The sequence below is a fragment of the Dunckerocampus dactyliophorus genome, chromosome 5 (assembly GCF_027744805.1).
Source record: "Dunckerocampus dactyliophorus isolate RoL2022-P2 chromosome 5, RoL_Ddac_1.1, whole genome shotgun sequence".
Classification (NCBI taxonomy): Eukaryota; Metazoa; Chordata; class Actinopteri; order Syngnathiformes; family Syngnathidae; genus Dunckerocampus; species Dunckerocampus dactyliophorus.
The window spans coordinates 899816-920934 of record NC_072823.1 but is presented as its reverse complement, the minus strand read 5'-3'; the positions used below and the strand labels follow the sequence as shown (position 1 = coordinate 920934).

At 43.3% G+C, this 21119-nt stretch overlaps 1 protein-coding gene across 2 annotated transcripts; it reads left to right on the top strand.

Moving 5' to 3' along the window:
- The first annotated feature begins 243 nt into the window (after nucleotides 1–243).
- Nucleotides 244–19883, top strand: LOC129181568 (glucoside xylosyltransferase 1-like). Of its 2 annotated transcripts, XM_054776920.1 has the most exons (8): nucleotides 248–657; nucleotides 973–1065; nucleotides 1444–1627; nucleotides 3136–3267; nucleotides 3343–3594; nucleotides 6067–6190; nucleotides 6288–6460; nucleotides 9851–19882. In XM_054776920.1, exons 1-8 carry the CDS (start codon nucleotides 458–460, stop codon nucleotides 10034–10036), a joined length of 1344 nt encoding a protein of 447 aa, XP_054632895.1. In that variant the 5' UTR covers nucleotides 248–457; the 3' UTR covers nucleotides 10037–19882. The 2 variants fall into 2 exon arrangements, with proteins under 2 accessions (XP_054632896.1, XP_054632895.1); XM_054776921.1 differs by lacking the exon at nucleotides 3136–3267 and having other exon boundaries at nucleotides 244–657; nucleotides 9851–19883.
- The last annotated feature ends 1236 nt before the right edge of the window (nucleotides 19884–21119 follow it).

The following is a 21119-nucleotide window of genomic DNA, read 5'->3' as shown; positions in this document are numbered from 1 at the left end:
ATTAACAATACTTTAAACTCGTTACATAGACGTGTATTGAAAAGAGATTTCCATCCCTAGAATGTAATTAGCTCCACGAGAGGGACAAAGTATTAAGAGGATGATGCATTAAAGCGATACATCAATCCAGGCTGAAGCCACAATACTAAACATTGTGTTAAATCACCCTTTGACATTGAATTACATGTGTTCTTATGTATGCTTTATTGCCTGTGAGGTACAACATTGTTTATTTTAAAGTTTTTCCAATACCGCAATGATTTTTGATCAACAGGCGGCTAACAGCAGATGTCCAACAGGAGTGGGCGGGGCTTAACATGTAGACACAACAAACGAGTTAGCTGCTTCCCAGCAGTAACTTTTGTCTCGTTAACAAAGATTAACTTTGTTTGCTTCAGTCGGTGTCTATGTGGGCTGAACATACACCTCGATGTCTCCATAGCGTACAGAACGCAATATGCGATGTTATCTGCGTGCATTTCTCCTGTGCACGGCGTTCGCCTTCGTGTCGTTGCTCTACGTGTTCACCCTGGAGGACAGCCAGGGGAGGGGCTTCGGCGAGCTGACGATACCAGACGGAGGGAGTCACGACGGGGGGAACGTTGTCAGGAAAAGCCCTGGTTTGGCAGGCCGCGAGCCGCCGGCCGAGGTTGACAGGTTGCTAATGCTACATAGCTAACGCTAATTGCTTTTTCCTGTTTTATGCAGAAAAAACATCGATACTGTAACATTTAAAAGTCAGCATGGGAGTTATTTAAAATATACTATATTTACCCATGGTTTTGTGCTGCTCGTGGTGTCTTGTTTAGTTTATTGCCGTGCAGTTAATTAGCTAATCACCTGGCTTAATAGCTTCTAAAAGAAACAAACGCCATCTGTTACTGTTAGCAGATCTAACGACCATAATGCCCGTGCACAGTACTAACGTTTAAGATCGTAACAAAAGCATGAAAAGCTGGTCTATCCTGTCAGGTGTAAATCACAGTCAGTTTCTCACTGGGATCCATATTGGAGACCGCCTGCTGATGTTTGTGGACTCAACTGCTTTTTGGAATCGTCATTTAGGTATGACTGATTTTGTGCATGTCCTTAAAAATAATTAAGTAATATCGCAAGTGGCCAAACTTAAAAGTACGAATGCCTCAATCCTAAAGTGTTTTATTTTTAAATTCATATGCATAATAAAAAGTTGCTCCTGTTATGTGCTGTGATTTTACCCTTCTTTTCTGTAAAGCGCATTGAATTACATTGTGTATGAATTGTGCTCTATAAATAAACTGCCCATACTGGGCTGCAATCTGTCCTTGATAATACATACATCAATCATACATAAGAACCCTAACGACAGTCCTGATTTCACAGGGCTCTGCTGATTGCTTCAGCGCATGAGTAAAAAGACAATAACCACTGATAGTGTTTGTCTTATTGTGTCTTGCCGGTTAGAGACAGGGCAGGCTCCAAAGACGAGAAGCGTGGTGATGAGAGCAGTCACCTGGCCGTGGTGGCCTGTGGGCCCAGGCTGGAGGAGACGCTCACCATGCTGAAGTCTGCCGTCATGTTCAGCAAAAAGCCTGTGAAATTTTACATCTTTGCCGAAGACCAGCTTCACCACAGCTTCAGAGATGCGGTGAGTGTCCTTGCCAGACGATGCAGCCTTGTTGCAAACAGATCAAATGACATTCAGCACAAAACCTGAATGCAAAACTTTAGCCTTTGTCAACGAAACTAACGCTCAAAATGTTAAACTGAAAAAACAAAATGTACATTATTGGTTGTCGATACACGCCGAAAAGCCCAAATGCTCCTGACACAGAAATGATCCAAACCCAAAAACATGCTGTGGCCCAGCAAGATGCACTGTATGCTATTTTGTGCTCATTTGACATTATTTGAAGGCATAAAGTCTGAATTCAACACTTGTCATAAAAACTAGTAAGAGTTGAAGCAAATATTCTTTGAGCCTTTGATGAGCTACTCAGAATCAGCTGGCCAGCTAGGAGACCCCTGTGATAGTATCGCCATCATAATGCTGGATAGTGTGTCCAACTTGGGCCCGGCGGCCAAATCTGGCCCGCGCTGCCATTTCGTCTGGCACGTGGAACTGTTTGGAAAATAGCATTGACTTGTCCCGCCTCACAGACCTCATCAAACAAAGTGCTTACAGCGATCTGCGTAATTAAGCGATTCCTCCGGTATAAACTAATAAATTTCCATTTTATTTAAGTGTAAACAATATTGTGTATAGCACCAAATTCACAACCATTCTTAAGAAGTGTGCCACATTCAGACCAAAAGTCTAAATAATTTAACTGTACACAACTAAAAATGGCATCAGTTTTTCTATTACACCCTGTCTGTACAAAGTAACACCTTTTTAAAGAGGCATAAGGCAGTCAAGTCATTTTAACTACAGCAAAGCTTGCTGGCCAATCCAATCCTGCAAACTCTTCCGGGTTACACATCTGACGAGTTGTGATGTTTTTGTGTTTATGAAAAAGCATAGCTTTTTCATGGACATTGAGAGAATGGTGAAGAGGTGGTTGATCAACAATCACTTTATTGAAACCTACAACCATAGTTGTACATCCACAGACTATCAGAAAGTAGTCATTTCTAGCAGGAATGAACAGACATGAAAAAATGCCCATTTCACCCACTTCCATGCAAAAAAAAAAAAAAGAGTGTTTTAAGTAATGTATGTCCACGTATAGACACATTGACCAGCTGTCATGCACAGTTTTTTCCAACCTGAAAAGGCAACCGCAGGGGTGTATTATATTGTACTGTATGTTCCAATCCCAGCACTGCACGCGCAAGGAAGCGGGACAAAAGGCTGCTTACTTATCTATTGGTCAGTGCTAATGAGACATTTTCACAACAACTGACTATACTATGTACTCATTTTTCTGCCTGGGTCATTGGGGCATGTCTTGTCATGTTGGCAACTTCAAACTACCGTGTGTGCGTGCACTGATGATGCATATCAGTGTACTTCATTCACCAATATACAAATATACAAGTGTTGAACATTTCAGGATAAATAATAAGAAAGGGGGCTCATGTCTACCTCGGCCCCCGACCTAAAGTAAAGTAGGCCTTGAGTTTTGAGTTTTTCATTTAAATTTTTCTCTGAAGCTGCACTCCTGGCCTGGATATGTTCACACCAGGTTTAACTTCACCATCTACCCCATCACTTTCCCTACGGAGAACGAGAACGAGTGGAAGAAACTTTTCAAACCCTGCGCCTCTCAAAGGCTCTTCTTGCCAGTGCGTTCATCCAGCATATTCCATCAATCTGCAGAAATAATGCTGAAAACTAACGCCTTTGCTGTATTGTCCTAGCTGATCCTGAAGGAGGTGGACTCCTTGCTGTACGTGGACACAGATGTCCTCTTTCTGCAGCCTGTGGAGGACATCTGGGCCCTCCTTGCTCAGTTCAATGCAAGTCAGCTGGCCGCCATGGCTCCAGAGCACGAGGAGCCGCGTATTGGCTGGTACAATCGCTTCGCCCGCCACCCCTACTACGGCCAGACCGGTGTCAACTCAGGGGTTATGCTCATGAACATGACACGCCTCAGGGAAACTTTTTTTAAGGTAGGCAGGTTGGCTTTGGTAGTTATTTTGTGTAATGCCTCCTTTATGGCAGTTAATTGATTCCAGACCCGGCCATTCCCAAAATAGTGTAAGTATTCTATGTTATGATGAATGTACCCGTTACTACATTCAAGATTCAAGAGAGTTTTATTGTCATATGCATAGTAAAGCAGCAGTTATACTATGCAATGAAAATCTTATTCTGTTCATTCTCCCAAGAAAAGAAAGAAAACACAAGAAAAAGAATAAGAACATAAGAAACATAACATATATACCAATAAATTAAACAACAACAACAGAAGAGACATTAATACAAGTAAATAATACAAATAAATCAATAATAAATAAATAAAGTGCTATGAGTGTGTCCGTGTGTTGCGTGCGGTGTGTGCGAGTGCTTCGTTGAGAAGCCTGATGGCCTGTGGGTAAAAGCTGTTTGCCAGCCTTGTGGTCCTGGACTTCAAACTCCTGTAGCGTCTGCCTGACGGTAGGAGTGTGAATAATGAGTGTTGTGGATGTGTGCTGTCCTTGATGAGGTTGTGTGTTCTTCGTAGGACTCTAGTTTTATAAATGTCTTGCAGTGAGGGGAGGGCTGCCCCAACAATGTTCTGTGAGGTCTTGATCACCCGCTGGAGTGCCTTCCTATCACGTGTTGTACAGTTACCGTACCAAACAGTGATGGAGGCGGTAAGGACACTTTCGATGGTGCATCTGTAGAAGCAACTCAGGATTGTGGTGGACATGCCAAATTTCCTCAGTTTTCTCAGGAAGTACAGTCTCCTTTGGGACTTCTTCAGAATTTGTTGGGTGTTGTGAGACCAGGTGAGGTCCTCGCTGATGTGTGTGCCAAGGAACTTGAAGGTTTTCACCCTCTCCACCTCAGTCTCATCAATAAAGAGGGGTTTATGCGGCTCCTTTTCCCTTGTTATTGGGTCAATGATCATCTCTTTAGTCTTATCTGTATTGAGAAGGAGATTGTTATCACGACACCAAGCTATGAGGTCCGCCACCTCTCTTCTGTATGATGTTTCAACACCACCAGTGATCAGTCCGATGACTGTAGTGTCATCCGCAAATTTAATGATGCTGGTGTTGTTCTGGGAGGCCACGCAATCGTAGGTGAAGAGCGTGCAGAGGACTCAGCACACACCCCTGTGGGGTCCCAGTGCTCACAATTCTTGAGCTGGATGTGCGATTGTGGACTCAGGGGTCTGCCTGTTAGAAAGTTAAACACCCAGTTACAGAGGGAGGGTGACAGGCCAAGTGTAAGGAGCTTATCTGTGAGTTTGTGGGGGCTGACTGTATTAAAAGCAGAGCTATAGTCTATAAATAGCATTCTGACGTATGTGTTCTGGCCCTGTAGGTGAGAAAGGGCTGTGTGGATGGCAGTGTTGACTGAATCATCAGTGGACCGGTTCTGGTGATATGCAAACTGTAGAGGGTCCACAGTTGCCGGGATGTTCTTTTTGATGTGGGTCATGACTATTCTTTCAAAGCACTTCATAACAATAGGAGTGAGTGCTATAGGGCGATAGTCATTCAAGCAGGTCACGTTGCTCTTCTTGGGTACGGGCACTATGGTGGTGGACTTAAAGCAGGTCGGTACAGATGCTTGTGCAAGCGACAGGTTAAATATGTCAGCAAGCACATCAGCTAGCTCTGATGAGCAAACCCGAAGTGCACGTCCTGAGATGTTGTCTGGCCCTGCTGCTTTTCGTGGGTTTGTTTTGTTCAGAACCCTGCGCACATCAGCTGATGTCACCATGAGAGGTGAGTCCTGTGTGCTCCCCAAGTCCAGCCACCCTCTCTGCTCATCAGGATTTTGGTTGTCAAAGCGGGCATAGAACTCATTCAGCTCATCTGGAAGTGTGGTATGGCTGGACGTGGCTACGCTACTCCGCTGTTGATAGTCTGTGATGTGCTGGAGCCCCGCCCACATGCGCCGAGGGTCTGAGGTGGAATAGTAGCCCTCCAGCTTCTGTCTGTACTGTCTTTTGGCCTCTCGTATGGACCTCCTCAGGTCATATCTGGCCTTTTTGTAGTCCTCAGCGGTGCCCATGACAAATGCAGTCGAACGAGCACGTAGCTTAGCCCTTACATCACAGTTCATCCAAAGTTTTTGATTAGGGTATTTTCTGTAATACTTGGTGGTGGTAACAGTCTCTATAAGGGTGTTATTTCATGTCTAATAATGGTAAAACAATATTTTGAAAGTCATGAACAGGTTTTCTACGCTCTAACTATGACGATAAGTGGGGTCTACAACCAATTAACCGACATAAACGAGGGCTGACTTCTAGCCAAATTCACGAAGTGTTGAGCACTAGCTGCACTACCAAGGTCCACCACTTGGTGTCAGTACCGTCATTCTACCTGTGTCCGAGAATGAGCTCCCTGATAAATGATTTCTTTTGAGTTGATTGGAAGTGTTGATTGTGCTTTTTCCAAACATTTGCTGATGTGTTCTTCTAGAATGACATGACCAGCATTGCACTTAAGTGGAGTGAAATGCTGATGCCTCTCCTTCACAAGTACAAACTCAACATCACCTGGGGCGACCAGGACCTTCTTAACATCATATTTCACCATAACCCGGGTGTGTGCACATGTATTTCACAGCAGTACTTTACTTTAAGTGACTTTACTTGAAGTACTTTACTCAGTAAAGTTGAGTGCCTCTTGTGTGGTTGCAGAAAGCCTCTATGTGTTCCCCTGCCAGTGGAACTACCGTCCAGACCACTGTGTGTATGGCAGCAACTGTCAGCAGGCGGAGGAGGAGGGCGTCTTCATTCTTCATGGTAACAGGGGGGTGTACCACAACGAAAAGCAGCCGGCCTTTAGAGCCGTCTACGAGGCCATCAAACAGGTGTGGAGCACCTGAATGCATATCTTGCTAGTCCTTCGTACAGATAGAAATGAGAGAAATAAACACACGTGCTGCTCTTAGCTTAGCTTGTCACTGCAGTACTATACCCTACATTCTCCACATTGTTGCACGCCTGTGAATATTGTCATTCATCAATAATGAAAATCCAATTCACCTGTGTTGGACACCCAAAAATGTTAACAGAAAAGACATTTTATAGACTATAATTATAGTTTTAATTATAGTTAATTATACTTTTATGCAGGAAATGATGCAAAATAATGACAACTGAACACTGAACATCACTTTACCTAGCTTTGCAAAGAGGAGAGGAGATTATGCTTGCAGGGCAATCCCTTTGCTACAAACATGACTTATGAAAGGAACATTTAACATCATCTTATCGGTAGTGAACACCCATCATCCACAATCCTTATGTGAGACAGGAACACGTCTTTCTCTTTTATGTGCGCTCTAAAGATATAAAAAGGGCCAGCTCATTACTGCACGTATGGGAAACACTTATTCCACGTATAAATCCTTCTGAAATAACCTCCAAAAAGCACCAACAAGGCTCCATTTCCATATGTGATGTACACCTGAACCATTTTGTATTTCACTATGTCTATGCATTGCATGCATTGTCTATGACTATGCATTCTTGTGTACATACTTGGTATCTTGCTTGCTGCTGTAACAGATGAATTTCCCTGCTGTGGGATTAATAAAGTACTACTACTACTACTACTACATATTAATATAAACCATGTCCGCATCGTGCTCACAACGCAGATCTACAGTTGCCTTGCAGCCCTTGATCTCCTCTTGGATAAAGTTAGTCTGCTTCAATGAAGATGGAATTGGACATGTGAACAATGACACGGATTTGTCACACATACGTTACTTTGGACCTCTATGAAACTTCTTTTAGCGATGAAGTGACTGACTGATGGAAAAGGTGTTTTCACTTGTCTTTGTGTTTCTTTTAAAGGTCAGCCATGTAGGTGAACTTATCCGACTGTATAGGTAAAAGGAACCTAGTAATGAGCCTATCAATATGCACTCTTACTTTTTCTCTTATGGATGGATGGAGCCAATCAATAGTCTGTTAAACATTTCCATTACTTGTCCTTAATCCACTGCAGACATCCCCACTCCTGGAATGTATGCTTAGAACAAATGTTCATCTCTACGTCTACTTCCTCCACACTAAAATCAATTAAAAAAAAAAAAAAAGACAGGGTCAAATGTGTCATATTTGAGTAACACCAACCTCCACCATCATTAGAGAGGCAATTAGCCAGCCAGTTCCCCCCCAGCCGCCCTTGTGGGTCGCCTTCCATCGCCTGTGTTGATTCCTGCACACTAGTCAACATGAAAGCAGCGATCAAGGGAGTGTTTCATTAGCTGGTCTCCATCCGTTACTGCCACAGGCTCCAGCTCTGCCGCCATCAGCGCAAGGCCAGCGTTCTCAGCCATTAAGTAAACGAGCATTTCTGCTCTCATCTTTCCATCCATCTCTCTGACAGAGCAAACATGCAAGACACATAGCAGACATACCCTAAAGTATCACTAATATGACATACAGTACACTAAAGTATCACTGATATGACATACAGTACACCAAAGTATCACTAATATGACATTCAGTACACTAAAGTATCACTAATATGACGTACAGTACACTAAAGTATCACTGATATGACATACAGTACACTAAAGTATCACTAATATGACATTCAGTACACTAAAGTATCACTAATGACATACAGTACACTAAAATATCACTGATATGACATTCAGTACACTAAAGTATCACTAATATGACGTCAAGTACACCATATACGCTAAAGCAGGGGTCACCAACGTGGTGCCCGGGGGCACCAGGTAGCCCCCACGACCACATGAGGTGCCCGCAAGCCTGCTTTTCATTCAGGTTTTCAGTTAATAATGAAAGAACAGTAGAAAGAAATGCATTCTGAAATACAACATGTGAGTTGTGGACACCAGCATTTTGTTCATGTTCTGGTAAAACAAGCATATTCGCTTTGTTTGGGTTTAAAATAAGCTCTGGAAATAAATGTTACAAAAATGAGTAGCTCTTGGCCATTTGCATTTTGTAAAAGTAGCGCTCACAAGGAAAAACATTGGTGACCCCTGCGCTAAAGTATCAATCAGCCTTATCAGATGTTAATTTTTATTTGATTATTTGATTATTATTGATTATTTGATTATTATTTTTATTATTTATTTTTTTACTTTTTTGCTGATATCGGACCAATATCAAAACCGTCCTCTAAGACAACCTGTGCAGTCCAGTTTGTATCGATACAGTGCCCTGATGAATGAGAATATTCACAGACAGTATCGGCATTTCAGATATGATGGGTAGTCATCATCCAGAAGCGTTATCTAGCTCTGCATGTACTTTAAAACATTGCTACTTATCTGGTGGTGTGAAAGCCATGTGTTCCACAGTCAACTCATCAGGGTTGCGGCCTACCGCTATTCCAACATTGGTTCTGTTGTGTGATATACTTGTTGACAAGTGATCATGTGGTCAAAGAGAGCTATGGAAAGGTGGCTGAGTAAAACATCCACGGCTTTGTAGCATGTGATCATCAGCCGATAAAAGAAAAAGGGCTGCGACTTGAGTCACAAGCTGTTTTATTGGTGCTCTGATTCCTATTGCTCCACTTTTTGTGAGCCCACTTGCGATCTTGTTCCTACTCCGTCCTTGGAGAGTCGGACCCGAAAGCCTCCAGGAGGCAATTCTGAAGGAAACTTTCATTTTACTTGATCAGCCTGTGTGTCCCGGCGGCCTCACCCAGCCAGCAGAGGCGCTTGCAATAACCACTTGCACCACCATTACCCCAAAAGTGCAGTAAAAGGTTTACTGCTGATGCTAGTTAGACATCATGATGGCGGCGTGGACGTCACACTCACATAAAGATCAATGCAGGGGCTGTTAATGGTGCTTTACAGCCTGCGGCACTCTATGAAACATAATAAAGAAAGTGTGCTTGGACAAACTGGAGTCAAATAAGGTGCCATAAAACTGTGATTGCAGCCTATTTACAGGAGAGCAGTAAAATAGGAATGCCATCATCACGGCTGCTTTATTTAGCCCATTTTTGTTTGCAATAGAAAAGGCCCAGAGGAGTGTGCACCACCTTAAAGCGTACATTCCCTCACACTGTGCCTCAGTCGTCATCCTCCAGACACCGTGTATTCAAAGTATGAGTGAAATGCAGACAGTGGATGCCATGTGGCTGCACTTCTTCTTGGACTATTACACTACAACACATTGTCACAAAATGTATTGTGTTTGTAAATGCAGGAAAATGGTTGACAATATGTAACGTCTGCACCTTCTCCTCCCCTTAACAGTTCTCCTTTGGCGACAACATGGAAAGCTCACTGCTTCAGCCGCTGGAAGCATCTCTGCAGACCACGGGCCATTCCTACTGTGGACGGGTGAGCCACCTGTTCACCAAGAGACTGAAACAAAGGATAGCATCACGCCATACGGACAAGATGAGCACTCTAAAGTTAGAGCTGGGAATCACAGAGTAACTCGCAACACCACCTGGGTTGTAGCTCTAGAACCCTCCCCCTTCTCTCTTCAATTATTCACTGGCGACACAATCCAGGTTTCATCCCCAAATACGCTTCACACACTTCTTAAGCACATTTACAGTATAAAATGTATACACACTCACCACTAATCAATCATAATGGAAGATGAGCCGTCAATACATGCAATCAGAGGCACGGTGTAGCCTTTAGCCTGGTCATCAGGCTGGCATGCCACCATGCTTACATCTGGTGTGAGGCCCTCCGAAGCAGCTAGCGGTGCTCTGCAGGTCGCCAGGTCATCCAAGCGACATGTACATAATCCTGTTGGAAGCACGTACCATCCAGTATTCACCAGAATGTTCACCTCACTGCAACCTTTAAGAATGTTTACTGTACAAGCTCATCTTGCTGAAGGGCGCCAACGTCGTTTTGCACTCACGCCACTTATGTATATTTATGCTATGTAAGCTTTATATTTTATGCTTTATTTATAAGTTGGGGTGATTGAGATGTGTTTTCTGCCTATTTGGGGAGAACAAAATGGAAAATGGCCTTTTTGCCTGTTAACAATACAAACAAATGAAAGAAATAATAATTTGTCAACTTAACATGGGGTGGATGTCACAGGTTATGATCAAGTTCAACAGCAGCAGGTTTCCTGATTGCCAGGCCTGTGCCCATAACCGTTATAGTCTGGCAAATGATTACCGATGAACAATATTATTGTCCACATTATTTTGAGACCATTTCTTCATTCATGTAATTAGAGATGCATATTTTTTACAGATTTTCAAGGCTGATATACCAATAACTGATGACTTTAAAATGTAGATGTAAGTGTAGTTAGTGCACACGTGGAGGTCAGAAGGACTGGAACAACTAATGAAATATGACATCACTACTACCAGGAGAACCAGAGTATAGAGGGAGAGGAGCCACCTTCTGTGGCCTAGCAAGGTGCACTGTATTCAGGCACACACTCCCAGCAGCGAGCGTGACGCCATGGAGGTCTCTGGCCAAGGTTTTGCACTTTTCAAACGTTTCAGGTGGCTGATAAGGTTTTTTGTGTGCTTGATGTTTGTTGTTCCCCTCATTGCGGCGTGTTTGGTACAACTAGCACACCAAGTGTCTTCCTCTGAAAGTGACTGTTTGTTTACATGGGGAAGTTACGATAGGCTGTTAAGGCCACAGGCAGACAGGAGAAAAAAGTTGTTCATCCACAAAGTATGGGTAATCTCGCCTCATTGGAGCATTTTTTTAAATGATCAGTTAACGGAGGTACTTTTAATGTTATTGGATTCATCAGTAGGACGTCCTAATTCCCTCGTATCAGTATGTCCATGATGCACTTCCTTTTGATGTATTGATGATGGTGACAGGCCTACTGATTGCTGATCATATGATCAATGCATTGCTTCGGTATTTGATTCATCACATATGCGAGTTCAGTGCAGTGTATTAATGGTTTATTGATATTTGTCCACTCTTGGAGGATAATAACTTATTGTGTTGAAATGGAGACTTTTAGAAGTGAATAACGCATCAGAAGGACTGCCTCAATGTCAAGCAATCACTTTTACTTCTGTAGTGGCAAACCCCAACAGCAGTTGTCTCATGGCACTTTACACGTGGAGGTCGCACTCACAAATGAAAACACAACCAACCGAAACCCCACATGAGCATGCACTTGTCCACGGAGGCAAGGAAAAACTCCCTCTGGGGAAGAAACCCAGGGTGTGCGGGGCGGCCATCTGTCTCAACGGGTTGAGTATTTGAAACCCTAACCCGAAGACAGAGTCAATTTGTCTAACGATGCATAGTATCTTTTTTTTTTTTTTTTTACACATTGCCATTAAGGCTTTTTACTGCTATTACAACATTGGTTCTATTGCTGCTGTGTTGTGTAGTGTACTTGTTCATGAATGAGCATGAGGTAAAAGAGAGAGAGGCTTTGCTTTCTACTTTCTCATGCACGCCACATCATTCTAAATAGCAGGCAGGTAATAAGTGGATATAATGTTTGGCATTTATGGTATGCTAGAACGGTCCAGCACTGTTTACTGCTTTACTGTGTGTAAATTGGGATGCTAGTGCTTCATTGTTCATGTTTTGGAGTGCAGCTTGTTCTAAAATACTACCATCACTCCCTTTTTTCATTTCCCCCCAGCATGGTAGAAAACACACTGTGTTGACGTTGCCGCTGGCACGGCACATATCATAGATTGACAAGGTGTAAGTAATTTGAGTGTGTGAGTCAATTCACACCTCCGGACAATGTAGCACCTCCAACAAAGCCAACATGCATGTTTTTGGGGGAGAACCTGTGCATGCACGGGGAGAACATGTGAACTCCTCACAGAGATGGTCCAACAGAGATTCCAACCCAGACCTAGCTGTGTGGCCAACATGCTGACCACTAGGCCAACATGTTAGCTTCATGGGGGACACTACATTGTCCGTAGGTGTGAATGTGGGTGTGTCTATATGTGCCCTGCCATTGGCTGGCCACCAGTCTAGGATGTATCCTGCCTCTTGCACGAAATCAGCTGGGATAGGCTCCAGCATACCCCACAGCCCTAGTGAGGACAAGTGGCATAGAAGATGGATGGAGATCAACGCTTTCTCCATCACATTGCAGACTTTGTCTTTGTTTTTGTCTTTCATTTGTTTATAAATGACGTGTGGTTGAAATGTGAGTGTATGATGGGCGGTGCTTTAATGGCTTTATGATTGCATCCACGTTGCTTCTCTTCCTTCTCAAGAGGAGTTGTCTTTCCCACTTTGTTACTCGCGAGTCCCTGGAGTCCTCCACCCTCACGCTGGAGGTCATTTCATTGTGTTTTGTACACATCCCTCCTTGCCTGGCATTTCCTAATCACTCTATCGCTTGTGCACACACACACACTTTGCTTCATTGACTGTGATTGTAATTGTCTCCCCCCCCCAGTCTGACAGCCGCCGTCACATGATGGATCTCACAGAACCTCCATCGGTGACACGCTAAAGGGTGATCTCTACAAACTTTGAAAAAGCTTCACCGGCCAAAGACAACTGCTCCTCCATGCGACTTGCCAGCATTTCCTTCAACGTTTGTTTGCTTTGTTGGCTTCCTTCAAGGTGTACCATTTTCTATACCGCCTCTCCTCATTAGGGTCCTGGGGGCATGCTGGAGCCTATCCCAGCTGATGGGGGACAGGCGGGGTACACCCTGGACTGGTGTCCAGCCTCCAGGCTGTTACTGTGTTGGGCAACATGCTAACCACTAGACCACCGTGCAGCCCCTTGAAAAAGTCATGATTACTCATTGCACCTCTAAAAAGTAACGTACCAGCATATCCCCACCCCCCTGCTGAGGACAAGCGGCATCGAAGATGAATGAATGAATGTTAGGGACTGCTGGAAGTGGAGGGAAGTAGACGGTTATGTCAAATTATGTGGGATCACTTTAAGCTCCCATGTTTGGTCAAAGTGTTACATGTTTCATCGCTTGGTGCACCGTGTGGAACCCAATCAAGAAAGCCACCAAAGTGTTTTGAGTCTCTTGCTATTTCAGTGTTGGGAGTCTCTTGCCCAAAGCCACCATGTTCCAGTGTTGTTGCCCCCCCACTTGAAACATATATGACTTACAGTCTGAAAATGAAATTCCTTTGTGTCCATAAAACAGAAGTAATCAATAAAGAAGATGACTTGATAATGGAGCAGCTGTCATGGTCTCGCCGATAGCAGATGGATGAGTTGGTCGGAGACATTGTTCACCATCGCTGGACAATAAGTTGATTTCAATAAAGGAGGTGGGGGCTTTTGTTGCTGTAGGGTACCACTGGACTTTGTTTCATTACCAGTCTGCTGCATGAATGGACATCCTTCTACCTTCCATCTCTTCCCTCTGCCTTTCTCGGAAACCACAACCTCAGCCTTCACACAAACTCTAAAGTCCTTGTGACGAGCGGTCGCGTAGAGCCAGGCTATGTGCAAAAAACATAAACACACGGAGGGTGCGCATGGATGTGCTGATTTTGGAGCCGTAGACCGGCCACAGAACCACAGGTTCTTTGTCATGTCAAACATTCCCCTACGGGCACTTACGTTTTTTTCAGGTTACAAGACAAACTTACGTACGTCTTGGTGCGTCGTCTGTGTGGCCAACGTGTGTCTTTCCTACATTTTGCTGATCAATTTCTTTGTACGTCCTACTTGCAGTATGTGCGTCTTGCATCACATGTGCACCCCACATACGTAATTCGTGCAGCCAACGCACGTTCAGATATTTCTTACGTGTTCCATGCATGGGGAGTAAGTGGGTGGTGTGTTGCCTGTAAAACTGGGCCATATAAAGCTGCAGGGCTTTGTTTTTATATGCTTTATTGCAGGGGTCGGCAACCCATCGATGGTGAGCTACTAGTCGATCTTTGGGAGATTGCCGGTCGAGCGTGAAAACAATTTTAAAAAATGTATTATCACATCCGTGCCCTCACCTCCCAGACAGCGACCAACAGGCACACATTTTGTCAGCTGAACATGCCCGCACGCCTCGCTGCTATTCAGGCAGCACCCTGCAAGCACCAGCAATGAGCCCAGTACCCAAAACCCGGCCGGACGTACACTTGCTGAGGGAAAGAAAAAGGAGACACAACATGTCCAGAGAGCGCTCTCAACCTGTGGGTACCCACGGTGGGTTTTTAACAAATGTCAAAAGAAGAGAGTAGGGAAAGAAACCCAAAAGCCCACAGAAGCAAAAAGGAGAGGAGTGGTAGTCCCTTATGTAGCGGGGGTCTCCGAAAAACTCCAGAGGATCTTATGGCAACACAAAATTCCTACCTATTTCAAACCAGTAAATACCCTGAGACAAAAACTAGTGCATTCTAAAGACAAGACTCCAAACCAGAAACAAAGCAATGTGGTCTATTCCATCCACTGTAAAGATGAGGAATGCAAAGAGCACCACATTGGGGAAACTAAGCAAATGCTCCAAAAAAGGCTTTATCAACATCGCAGGGACAATTCTAGTGGTCCTCAATCAGCAGTACATCTACACCTTAAAGCAACCAATCACTCTTTTCAGGACAGCGAGGTAAAGATTTTGGCCAAAGAAAACAGATGGTTTGAAAGAGGAGTAAAGGAAGCGATTTTTGTCAAACAACAGAACCCATCATTGAATCGGAATGGTGGTTTGAGGTTTAATTTGGACCCTGTGTTCAGCAGGTTACTGAGACCAAAACCCACAGCTCTTAGTCTTGCAAATGAGGTGAAGGCAGGGCCGAGCCAGAACAATAGATGCTAACAAGCCAGTATCAGAGTCGTTCATACCCAATTCAGGGAGCGACACTTCCCTTTTATCAGAGGTGTTAATAGCAGGAGAGGATTATACCACTACTCCGCCCAGGCTTAGTGTAAGGAACCAATAGGAGGAGGGTGTTGGCACACCAATTCCGCCCACTCTTACTGTCTTTAAGGCCAAAGCTACCAGCACTTATTAGTTCGCTGACGAAGCTCTTCGGATGAGGAGCGAAACGTCCGACACCTTCTTCACAGAAGTACAGATGACGTCTCAAGAAGCCTTTTCCTCGATGGACAACTCCTGTACGACGGAGAGCCTACACAGACATACTTAAGCCAATACTGGTACCAGGTAGCGCTTCTGCTAACTTCCACATTGGAGATAAGTGAAGGACTGATGATGAGCCTGATGTTAACAACACACAAACTTTACGTTTACCTCAGAAAAGGTGCAAAGTGAAGTTTGTGATGTAAAAGTTGTTTGAGTTAAGAAGACTGATGGATTTGGTAGAACTAAAACAGCTCATGTGTGTGACGCCCCGTCGATCGTACAACATCGGTTGTGTTGCTCCTGTGTTGTGCAACATACACCTGGTCCTTTCCATTTTCTCATGCATGCCAAATCATTGTTACATTTCAAAAATGAACTTGAGTTTTCACATGTGGGAAATGACAGCCTCCAAATATTGCCTACTTCCAATGGAAGCCACATCCTCTTTGTGCTGTGGCCACATAAACACCCTGACTGCAAAGACAGCATCCATGGCATTATTTCACCTCTGAAGGTTCCTTCATGTCGTAATAATGACTAATCCATGAAAGCTGAGATGCCATCCTCACATAACCCCGAAGATGACAGACATCAACCATTCCACCTCTTACATCATAATCATCAAAAAAATCATAGATAACATTTATAAGCCGCCTTTGCAGACTCATTTCATACGCATACGTATGTTTCAGGAGCTGTGGGATGGCAGCAAAGTGAGATGATGCGCTGTCGTCAGACTTGCCTGCCGTCAGAAGCGCAACACCAAGAAGTCTCATTAGCGCTCGTGGCAGCCAAACGCTGCTAATCATTGCTTAACACGCAAACATCAGAAAAAAACCCAGTCATTTGCATTTAGATTGTCTTTTCATAATAAAGTGTGCCTGGAAGGAGGGGAAAAAAGATCACGCTTGGATGAAGAAACCATCGGAGGAGCTTCTCTGTGTCTGCAAACACAGCAGAAGGAACAATCCACGCAATGTTACAACATTCTAGTCTCACTTTTATTCATCTCCAGAATTTTGCTGTGAATCTGCCTCCTCAAAAGCTGTGTAGACCAGTGCTCACCAGCCTTTTTCCCTGATCTCAGCCATGAACCCGCAAGAGGCGGGACTGGGTACACCCTGGGCTGGTGTCCAGCCAATGGCAGGGCACATATAGACAAACACTCACATTCATACCTATGGACCATTTAGAGTCTCCAATGAAGCTAACATGCATGTTTTTGGAATGTGGGAGGAAACCCTCACACGCACGGGGAGAACATGCAAACTCAACGGAGATTCCAACCCTGATCTTCCTCATCTCCTGACTGTGTGGCCAACATGCTAACCATATACGTATACTGTATGGTGTATACAGTATACATACAGTATATACCATATGTACTGTATATGCTGGATGTATACTGTGTGTGTGTGTGTGTGTATGAACAGAGTGAAGCCTTTTCTCTTTGTCTGGGTGGGTGGAGGGGGGGCTGCTAGTAGCATACACACAGAGTGCACAGAGTGTAACAAAGTAGAAATTCTGAGTAGATTGCAATATATTGTCATGTATTTTTTATTGTACTTTTCTTAAGTACAAAAGTCATGTTGAAATAAGTAAGTCATGTTAAAATGGCGTTCTCGTAGACCCATTCTGGTGTATGGTGTCGTCCCGTGAACCCAGTGTCTGGTGACACGCCTGTTATGTGTGCTATACGGGTCTTCAAGCATAAAAATGATGGCCGTATCTTCAAGTTCTCATCATAACTCCTCCTGCGTTGCTTGCTCAGAAGCTAAGAAGCTTTGAGGCCCTTTTGCTCGTCTTTGTGTCTGTCGCTGCCGCAACTCTCCAGGTCACTGGTGTGTGTGAGTGACAGGAAGAAAAGCTTACTTGGGGGTAGATAGCATGTATAAACTCGTCCATGTTTTGTAGTCAATACAGAGCAGTGTGAAGGAAAGGTGTGTGGTTCTCCCTGTAAAGGTGGCCTTTGCGTGCGTCTGCCTCTCCATATTGTATTGATAAGACTTTTATTTTCATAAGCTGTTTTAATATTTCTCTCACTGGCTTTGTGCCTCCATGGCCGTGTGATGTGAGCGTTATTGCTGTCTGCTTAGGCTGTGATATTGGAGTCATATTTGCTGCTGAAATGAAATCAAGAAAGCAGCATTCGCGGACGCTGAGCCTGGTGAATATGAATAGACAGGTTGAATGCTAGCGTGGTGCTATCTGTGTCTACGACTGACAGCGTATCTCCCCCATCAAATATCCTCATTACTTTCTGCACATTCACCCCCACCCCCCCATTCCTATCCTCACTGTGCTCCTGTAATATTTCTCTTCCATTCATTCACTGCCCACAAAGCCGTTTCAGAGGCCCGGCTGATGGGATAATGGTGGCGTAATAAAGCGCACAGCGGCGTCTCTGCGTGGAGTTTGTTGAGCAGCGTGAGTGCTCCCTTCGGGGAATATTTACAGACAATACCTTCTGTTATCCCATGAAGGCACACCTTTTTCCTAGTTTGGCTCCTCCTGCAACGTATGCATCAATAGAGGATAAAGTTGGGCTGGCACAAGACCTCCTGAGATGAAAATATGACAAGATTGCTTGTTCAGGGCACCATAAAGCTGACATCCATCATGGACAACACCTCTCACCCGCTACATGACACTGTGGGTTCCCTTAGCAGCTCCTTCAGCAGCAGACTGTTACACCCACGGTGTAAGAAGGAGAGGTTCCGCAGGTCCTTCATACCGACCGCTGTCAGGCTCTACAACACCTGCACCATATTGTATTCACTATGTCACTATGCATTCTTGTGTATCTGGCTTGCTGCTGTAACAGGTGAATTTCCCTGCTATGGGATTAATAAAGTACTACTACTACTTCATACATCTAAAAATACATCAGAAAGTCCATATATTAAAAACTAATCCAAAAACTAGTGAACTTACATGCAAGTTGCGCACGGCACATTTTTGACCTTGTATGGGAAATAATAGGCGGTGACCTATGCAAATTAGGGCTCACATGCACGGGCATCGCAGTTGGCATTCATCAACCTAAGAACACCAGTGCCAACGATTATCCCTACTTAAGAACGTGTCGTGAATGTGGCGCAGTTTCCATCCCGCGCCTTCTTAAGTACACTTCTTAAGAAGACTCTTAAGAAGATGTTCGTGAATGAGGAGCAATGTGTTTATTTGCCGCATGCATTCCATTTCACCACACCATCAACCCCATAATGCACAGCAAAGCTGACACGGAGATGTCATATGGAAGCGTTGGGAAAACACCATTGCCACATGCATGAGGTCCCCCGACTTCGCGGACATGACGGCTTGCCAGCGTTATCACTTTATTTTTGTGTTGTTTTTATCCGCTTTGTGTTTGGTAGAGAAGATCATCTTATACAAACGTAGTCCATTGAAGAAATACATATTTCATGTGCTTCTTTTAGCATTAAGACACTACAGTATAGACCGGTGGTGTCCAAAGTGTGGCCTGGGGGCCATCTGTGGCACACAGCAAAACCAAAAATATCATTTAAAAAGAAGTCTAAAAACAACAATAGCAAAAATGGAATATAAAGGAGAAACACGAATAACATTGTAATATTTTGAGGAAAATAAAGTACTACTATTATGAGAAACAAACAAAACTCTAAATAAAGTTGTCATATTTAGGCAATTAGATTGGGGATAAAGGTCTAATATGATGGGAATACAGTGTAAATATTATGGAAATACTGTAAAGACTATGTATTATGGGAATAAAGTTTTAATATTATGTGAATAAAGTCATAATATTGTGGGAATAAATTCATAATATTATGTGAATAAAGTTGTCAGGATTGTGTGCTGCGGTACTGCCATCTACTGTTTCTCTGTTGCAGCACACTCCTGAGCACCTTAATGAGCTGATGGTCTACACCTGCCACTGATTAGTTGTTCTATTTAAGCTGTGTGCAATGCTAGGTTCAGTGCCAGATTGTCCCTTTGCTACACCCTGTTCAGCTCCTTCCAGCTTGTTCTTGTGCATTGTGTTTTGGCTTTCTGACCCACGCTCGGCTCACCTGTAAGTACCTACCTACCTGCTTGACGTTCTCAGCAGTAGCTGTATTTTCGGTACTTCTGCTTGTTTTTTGATAGCAGCTCTTTTCGTTACTTGTCTGTATTTTTCCCTGCTCAGCTCACCTTGCTAGCAGTGTTTTTTGTTACTATTCCCGCGACTAGGTCCGGAGGTATTTTTGTTGTACTTTGTTTCTTGTGTTGTTTTTGTACCTTTTTGTTATCCATTTTTGTATTAAAGACCTTTTCTGTTTCACGTAGTCGACTCTGCATTTTGGATTCCTGTATCACGGCCTTGGCCGTTCGTAACAAAAGTCATAATATTAAGGGAATAAATTCATAATATTAAGGGAATAAATTCATAATATTATGGGAATAAAGTCATGATATTAAGGGAATAAAGTCATGATATTAAGGGAATAAAGTCATGATATTAAGGCAATGAAGTCATAATATTATGGGAATAAAGTCATAATATTAAGGGAATAAATTCATAATATTAAGGGAATAAAGTCATAATATTATGGGAATAAAGTCATGATATTAAGGGAATAAAGTCATAATATTATGGGAATAAAGTCATAATATTAAGGGAATAAATTCATAATATTAAGGGAATAAAGTCATAATATTATGGGAATAAAGTCATGATATTAAGGGAATAAAGTCATAATATTATGGGAATAAAGTCATAATATTAAGGGAATAAATTCATAATATTAAGGGAATAAAGTCATAATATTAAGGGAATAAAGTCATGATATTAAGGCAATGAAGTCATAATTTTCCGAGAAGAAAAGTGAAGAAGACAGTAGAAATATTTGGACAATTCCATATTTTTCCATAAAGTTCTGTAGAGAAGGGCGGGAAATGTGTAAAGATATCAGAAAAGTAAATTTTAAGCACAAGCTTCCAAATAATAAAACAATCAGCACATTGTCATACAGACTTAAAAAAGCAAAACATGAAATTTATTGCCATTTATTTATTGATTTCTGCAACGATCACAATCATCACACATTTTTTTAAGGGGCTACAAGTGTGCTGCCTGCCATCAGGAGACAGCGACTGCAAAACAAAGCCTGGAAAAGTGAAATTTCAATATTTGTTGTTGAAAATATTGCATTGTTAACGTAAGAAAAATGATGAGCCTTCAACTAGATTCAATCAGTTGTGTTTCCTGAAGCTCCATTGTTCCACTGAAGCATCATGATGGTGGAAAACATCTCAGGTGGGATCTCCTTGTCATGCCAGTAACGTTGGAAGCCATCAGGAGCGTCAAGGGAGAGGAAAACTTTCTTCCACCTTTCAATGTCCCATGTTTGGTGCTCTCCTGCTAATTCCAAACCCTGAAGGAGACCAGACCTTTGAAGATGTTGTTTGTTCTCTGGCAGATGGCGTCTGCACTCGGCACCGGTAACAACCCTCATCTGGGCCGAGGATGGTCCCGTGTCTTGACGGACAGCCAATGGGACCTCCGGC

Excerpts from the sequence above, each read along its gene's own strand:
- LOC129181568 (XM_054776920.1), top strand. The coding sequence starts at position 458 with ATGCGATGTTATCTGCGTGCATTTCTCCTGTGCACGGCGTTCGCCTTC. Across the intron at positions 1,628-3,135 it reads ACCACAGCTTCAGAGATGCG|CTGCACTCCTGGCCTGGATA; the intron begins GTGAGTGTCCTT and ends TTTTCTCTGAAG. Across the intron at positions 6,461-9,850 it reads TCTACGAGGCCATCAAACAG|TTCTCCTTTGGCGACAACAT; the intron begins GTGTGGAGCACC and ends TCCCCTTAACAG.